General features: G+C 38.8%; 1 protein-coding gene across 1 annotated transcript; it reads left to right on the top strand.

The window, feature by feature from the left end:
* The first annotated feature begins 524 nt into the window (after positions 1-524).
* Positions 525-7,204, top strand: LOC113055507 (nuclear ubiquitous casein and cyclin-dependent kinase substrate 1-like). Its single transcript, XM_026221870.1, has 8 exons — positions 525-802; positions 2,316-2,365; positions 2,482-2,578; positions 2,802-2,848; positions 2,929-3,081; positions 3,334-3,486; positions 4,004-4,159; positions 5,235-7,204. The coding sequence occupies exons 1-8, from the start codon at positions 786-788 to the stop codon at positions 5,468-5,470; spliced, it is 909 nt and encodes a 302-aa protein (XP_026077655.1). The 5' UTR covers positions 525-785; the 3' UTR covers positions 5,471-7,204.
* Positions 7,205-7,600: the final 396 nt, after the last annotated feature.

The raw sequence follows: 7,600 nt of genomic DNA, 5'->3' as shown, positions 1-7,600 counted from the left end.
CGATATATAGTGGCTGGCCGGTGGCAGTTAACAGGTTAACATTCTTGTAATGCAAATGTAAATGATGGAATGTGAACAGCATTATGCTTGATTACGGTTAGCATTACTATTTTTGCTATGATTATATTTGCAGTAATATTAAATGAATCTTGAGCTACCTAAATCCCCCTTTAAGTCAATAGCCAGCAAAAATGAACTTCAAACCTTCTGTTGTGTGGCCTCTTTTATATAACGCGCACATTCATTTATATAAAGTTGATTTCAAAAGAAACAAACAACACAAAGTTGTTCTACACCTAAATTGGGACACCTCGCATAGCGTAACAAGGGCCTCTTTTTGTTTCTGAGCCATGCTGTTCAACCTATCCGCAAACGAGGGGGAGGGTAAACGCATCGGAGACACTACGATTGACCGACAGCCACAAAACCCAATCCCAAATCAAACAGTCGTTCAAACGGACCAATAGCGTCGCTTTCTTGGCAAATCCAGCAGAGTGGGCGGAGCTTGAACTCAAACGCCCGCCCACCATCCAATCGTTAGGTTGCGCGAAGGCTGCAGTTTCAGTTTGTTTTATTCACCATTTTGAGTAGCTGAAGGTAAAATTTAAACTAAATACTTTCGTAAAGCAGGAATATTTCCCGCATTGTTTAATTTTTACCACAAGGGAGAGGGCGTTGGTTTTGCGACGTCACCCTCGTGCGTTTTAAAATACCACATTTTGTTTGCATTTCCCTGCTTTTCTTTTGCTCTTTCACATTTTTAACCTCTACAGTATTCCTGCAAAATGGCAAGACCAGTGAGGTACGTGGGTTTCCGTTCGTCCTGCTGATGGCTGCTGCATGCACACTGAGTTCTAGGCTTCACGCATGTGCCAGGCATCCTTAGCTTCTCGTTTAGAGCTCGATTTTGTAACATTTTTGCTCATTCGTGCATGCATTTTGATCGTCGCCTCTTTTTCTAGTGGCGCGTGACTGTCTCTTTTATATTTACGGGCATATGTTCCACGTTTCTAGCGTGCATCAGTCAGGATTCTGAAATCTGATATTTTTTGTGCATCACCTTCCCACATTTTAGAATATATCTGTTGTGTGAGAAGCACTGTAAGGCTTCATGTTTCCTTGAAAGCCACTGAGAATATGGCTTCCCATTCATCCTCGCCAAAGCTTCAGGAGGGGTAATAAAATCCCACTGGAGGTGCTCATTGGCCCATTCGAGTGATTTTGCAACCTGTGATGCCCACATATTTGCGTGAATACCTCGATTGTGCAGAAACAATGGGTTGCGAAAGGCCGTTCGTGTTTTTTAGGGAGGGAAGCGCGTTTTAGATGGATTTTTTTTTTGATAGCGATAAATTAACACGACTCGGGTGACGTCAGAGGGGGCGGGGCGGCAGATAGCGACCACACCCCCTGTTTGGAGACCATAAAAGATGCCCGGGGCCGATATAAAAACATCGAAATGTCGCGAACATGCAAATACTGTTATTACGGTTAAATTTGAATAAATTAATATTAGCCAGCGCAGTTATAACAAATATGAATTACTGAAACGATAGAGATTCTGGAATGAGTCTTACAGTATAAACTGTTGTTGCCAATAAGAATATGAAGCAGACGTTTCCGGCGAAATTGATTTTACAAGCTTAATTATTATTTTTAATGAAAAGTAAATATATATGGCAAAATTCATGTGCTTTAATTCATTGTTCATTTTTTTTACTGTGTAAAATGTACATTCTGTATTTTATCATGTACATTTACGATTCATTTTAATATTACAACTACAGTTTGACTATTGCAGGTATTAAAACTTGTAACCTCTTTGTAATTCTTTGTAAAAAAAAAAAAAATACTTGCAATTTCTGAGTGGAAACGCTCCCATTTTTTCTTTTTCTTTATTTATTTTGTAAATGGCACTTTTCTTTCAATCTGTTACTTGCCATTTCTTTGTAATCATTTGTAATATTTTTCTAGCAAGTTCTGAATGAAAACTTTTACCGTTTTGTTCTTTTTTATAATCAGAAAAGTCTAGTAGTAAATAATCCATTGAATTACTTAAAAGTAACTTGTGGCTCTTCAAGCATCTCAACACTGTGGGCCTGATTGGTTAAATGGGACAAGACTGCAGTATTACTGAAACCCTCATGGAAACACTAATTGAGGAACTTTTTAACAATCATTAATTCAAGTAAACATAATGAAGCGAGGCATGTTAAATGAGCTTTAATGCTCTGTAAACCCTTAAAACAGTGCTGCATCTCAAATGTGTGTTTGGAAACTCGTTACAGTATTGCCTGTCTCTCTCTCTCTTACAGGAACAGAAAGGTGGTGAATTACTCCCAGTTTAACGAATCTGATGACGCAGGTAATAAACCAGCATTGTTTAAGTTTGTCTAAAAAAGTATGTCAGCAGTACTCTTTGCTCAATATTGGCATCCAAGTATTACTTCAAGTGCAATCCGTCTTCATTTCTGCCTCCAGATGAGGATTATGGGAGAGAAAAGGAAACAACTAAGAAGATACGTGCTCCACCTCGTGAAATCAAGCACAAGAAATCTAAGAATTCGCAGGAAGAGAGGCAAGAACATTTTCAGCTTTTGTGTATTTGATGACTTCTCAGAATAATGCTTCTTATATGTATCTAATGTGTGAATTTCATTTTCTGAACCTTTTTGAGATCCATTTTCTCCTTATGACCCAAATATGTGTCAGTAAATTATATCTAGGAAATAATTCCCACACACTAGGACGTTCTCCTTCAAAGATCAAGCTACTAACAAACCTTATCTGTTGTTTTACAGCGAGGATTCGGATGACAAACTCTCCAAACCAAAAAATGATTCTGCAGGTAAATTGCGTGAACTGTCTGCTGTAGGCGAGTTAGTGATTCATAAAATGACGATTACTTTATGATCTCCTGCTTTCCAGATGACTTGGGTAGTGATGAAGACAACAACTTCGGAGAGGAAGAGGAAGATGAAGATGGAGGAAGCGATTATGATGATAAAAAGGCCAAGAAGGGAAAGAAAGTAAAGGTGGAGAAGCCAGGCAAAAAGCCACTGAAGAGGAAACGAGGTGGAGGTGAGTGGCGGATCGACAAAAAAAAAAAAAAAGATCACTTTCCCTTGAACTCTCATGCATTCAACATCAAGCACCAGATGTTAAACTATCAGGATTAAGTCTAGTCTTATTTTAGCCAAGAGCTGCCCATTAAGACTGAATGCGATCGTGTGATTCACATATAATAGCACAGTTTAAGAGTGCATGATCTGAAATCAGATGCAAATTAAATGAAGCATAAATGTAAATCTATGCGCATGATGTTCTCTGCAGATGATAGTGATGACGATAAAGAGGTGAGCAGGAAACCGAGGCAGGTGAGGCAGGCTGCGTCAAAGGCCGTGTCCAAACAGAGAGAAATCCTTCTGGGAGACGGAGGCAGTGAGGATGAGGAAAAAGATGAGGAAGAACAAGCATTCCTGGACCGTAAGTGTGCTACTTTTTAACTGCAGTGTTAAATATGTCACTTTGATTAAGCATCATCATTATTATTGTTGCTCATCCTTGCAACTTGTTGTGAAGAGATGTACTGTAATTTGTTTTCTAAGCTATTTGACTCATGTTTATGGCCTGGCAAATAAGTCACACTTTTGTTCATAGTTCGGCTTGTCCTGCGACTTATAGTCAGGTGCGACTTATTTATAAAAATTAATTTGACATGAACTAAGAGACATGAACCAAGAGGAAACATTACCGTCTCCAGCCTCGAGAGGGCGCTCTATGCTGCTCTGTGCACCTGTAGTCTACCCCTAATAAACATAGAGCGCCCTCTCACGGCTGGAGACGGTAATGTTTTCTCTTGGTTTTTGGTTCTAAATAAATGCGACTTATATATGTTTTTTTCCTCATGACGTATTTTTGGACTGAAGCGACTTATACTTAGTTGCGACTTATAGTCCGCAAAATACGGCACACCTTTATTTTAAAATTTTCTCTGTTGCAGAAGAGTCAGGCAGTGATGAAGACTTCATGGTTGATGATGATGATGACAGCGACTATGGGGGCTCCAAAAAGAAAGGCAAAAAAGTGGTGCAGAAAGGAGGAAGGAGAGTGGAGAAGAAGGACAAGAAATCCCCTAAACCCCGGCTAAAGGCCACAGGTAACCACTGGCCCTCTTGGGATTTTAGGGTTCGGGAAAGAGCAGCTTGGACATTCTCTGAACTCATTCTTTGAGTCTCTTTTTGTGTTTTAAGGAGTAAAGAACATCAGAAGGGTTTGAAATGATCAGTTAATGATGTTAGCATAAAATAATGACACAATTATAATTTTTTAGGTAAACTTTTGCTTTAATTTTCTTATTTAAATCATGTTTTGCTTTAAAAGATCGCTAGTCTGAGTTTTAAAGTGCTGACGAAGGCACAAGGTGGGAGTCAGTAAGATTGTGTTTTTGAAAGAAGACGACTCTTATGCAATATATACCAATAAAAAAATAAATGAATACTATTAAAAATAAGTTTTCTATTTTGATATGTAATAAAATGTAATTTGTTCCTGTGATGCAAAGCTGTATTTTCAGCATCACTACTACAGTGAAGTGAAGTGACATTCAGCCAAGTATGGTGACCCATACTCAGAATTTGTGCTCTGCATTTAACCCATCCGAAATGCACACACACAGAGCAGTGAACACACACACACACACACTGTGAGCACACACCCGGAGCAGTGGGCAGCCATTTATGCTGCGGCGCCCGGGGATTAGTTGGGGGTTCGATGACTTACTCAAGGGCACCTAAGTCGTGGTATTGAAGGTGGAGAGAGAACTGTTCATGCACTACCCCCACCCACAATTCCGTCCGGCCCGAGACTAGAACCCACAACCCTTCGAATGGGAGTCCAACCCTCTAACCATTAGGCCACGACTTCCCCTGTATTCAGTGTCACAGGGTTCTACAGAATTCATTTTAATTTGGTGCTCAAGAAACATTTCTGATTATCATCAATATTGACAACAGTTGTGGTGGTGCATATTTTTTTACTTTTTTTCACAATTCTTTGAACAGAGTTCAAAAGAACAGCATTTATCTGAAAAGAAAGTCTTTTTAGCATAAATTTCTTTGTCTATTGATCAATTTAATGAATCCTTGCTGAACACACACATATATAATATACAAAAACCCTTAATCACCCAAGACTTTTGAACAAGAGTGAAAATGTGTTTGTCTGTCCCTCAGTGAACCCTAGCCCCATGAAAGGCAAAGGGAAAGGTCGCCCACCTAAAGCAGTGGAGAAATCCTCGCCAAAAGAGGACGAGGAACCTGAGAGCCCCCTTGAAGACGAGGAGGAGGAAGAGGTGGAGAAGAAAGAGTCTCCTCCATCCAAAAAGACAAAGGATGACGCCCCTGAAGACGAGGAAGAAGACGAGGAAGAGGACGGCTCAGAAGAGGAGGCTCCATCTGGGGAAGACTAGCCATGTTATTCACGTCATCCCTTTCTTCTTCTACTACCCTTTACACTCTTTCCTTTTTTGCTTTTTTTGGGGTGGGGAGGGGTGGGGGGTGGGTTGTTTGCATTTCAGATTTGTCTGATGTGGCCTGGCTCAACGGTTTGAACTTTCTCTTTTTTTGTTGTTTTTTTGTTTGTTCACCTATAATTTTCATATCGCAAAAGGATGATTTCCCCTGAACTTGTTAGCATATATATCTATATATATTATTGAGTGTCCGAATCTGTTTATTTATGGGTATATAATCTCGAGGGAAGCCCATCGTTCCAACCAGTAGCTTCGCCGCGTGCCCAGGGTAATCACAAAAAAAGCTTTTGCGCTCATTCTTTTCAGTAACATGTATAAAGCCTAACATCCACTCTGCACTGTTGCGACCGATGATCTTCATTCACGAAATTAATGCTGTGTAAAATGCTCGTAAAACCATTCTTGTGTAAATTATCGCGACTAAGGGCCTCACTCATGCAGCGCTAAAAAAAAATGCAATTGTCTACAAACTGTTAGTCAATGCACTGCAGTTTGCACAATATTGTGCTTGTTTATCAAACGAGGACCAAATAGTTGCGTTCGGTTTTGCAAGCAACACCGTGTTTTCTAAAATTACTACATGAAACAACAATTTACCTACGAATAGTTTTGCGAAGTTTTGCTACGGTGTTTCCTGAATGATATCCGATGCGTTTGTTTGTCGCAATCCGTAATAGTTCACCGCGTTTATTTTGGTCGTGCTTATCCCAAGATTGGTTTTGTATTTATTCAACATGCGCTTTCAGCTCTTTTACACTGAAGATGGACAAACTGACAACTAATGCTCATGTTTTGAGAATTTCTTTCGTCGTGGTACACAAGCTATCCAGGGTTTGTGGTTTTACCTTTTAAATAAACGATTGTCTCCATATGTGTAGTTTGAACCATAATGCAGTTAGTGTTTTAATAGAATACTCTGGGTTAAAAATGGGCCGAATTCAGTTTATGAAATCTAAAGAATTACCTTAGAAAGAATTACCTTGATCTCTGTAATATGCATTTGTTTAGTTTTTTCTCATCCACCAGATCATCTCGTGTAAAGGCTGCAGTACGAATGCTATCATCTCTATTCGCAGTGTGAGTGTGCTGAGATCAGGCCTTAAATGGTTAATTGCATGGGAAGTAGGAATCTGAAGTCTCGCGTACTCTTTCTGCCTTACAAAGCCTGTTTATTTCATTTTTTTGATATTGTACCGCAAAGCTAAAAGTTCAAAAACCGCTAGTATCTTTGACTCGTGCCCGTTTTTGTCCAGAGATTGTTTTGCCGAATGTTGAGGGATCTCTTCAGTTGAGCAAATAACATTTTAAAGAGTCAAACATTGTTATTCTTCAGCCCTGGATCAGATGCGTTTGTAATCTCATAACGGAGAGGCATTGTGAGGATGGAGAATAATTGTACTATTCATACCTTATGTGTGTTTGCTCATTAAATATCTATTTCTGTTGCTGCTTGTTTTTAATTTGAGACACATATGACGTATATACCATGATGCTTTTCTGTCTACAGCGCATACATGGCATTCTGACTAGGTTCGATCCTTTCTGCCAGGCATCTCTGAATATTTCCACTCGTGCTGTCTATAAATTGGTTTTTAACCTAGCTGTCCAAAAATGTATGAATGTTTTGTTTTTTGTGCTTGATTAAATTTACTTTCTTTTTTTTCCTCCTCAGATTTTTTTTTGTATTGTTTTTTTTTTTTTTTTTTTTTTTTTTAAGAAAAGAAATAAAATGTATCTTCATTTTAATGAGAAACTGTCTTACCCATGTCTTCTTGCGGATGAACACCTTCCTTTGAGGTTATATATTTAATGTATGATACTATCATAGATTAGTGTGCATGTAATTTGTTTTTATTCATCAAAATCTAATGTTTTAACATCCTTTAGCGCAAAGTCAAATTGTCTTAAAGAGATGAGAACATTCAGAAGTAGTGTAAGTTTGAATGCTTCCTCAGTGAGTTTTGATTTGTCTGTGCCAGCTCTGTTAATTGGAGAATAATCTTAAAGGAATAATTATTCAAATAATTAAAATGCATTCACTCTCAGGCCATCCAAGATCTAAATGAG

The sequence above is a fragment of the Carassius auratus genome, chromosome 36, assembly GCF_003368295.1.
Source record: "Carassius auratus strain Wakin chromosome 36, ASM336829v1, whole genome shotgun sequence".
Taxonomy (NCBI): domain Eukaryota; kingdom Metazoa; phylum Chordata; class Actinopteri; order Cypriniformes; family Cyprinidae; genus Carassius; species Carassius auratus.
The sequence above is the reverse complement of the archived record's forward strand: the minus strand, read 5'-3'. Positions and strand labels throughout refer to the sequence as shown.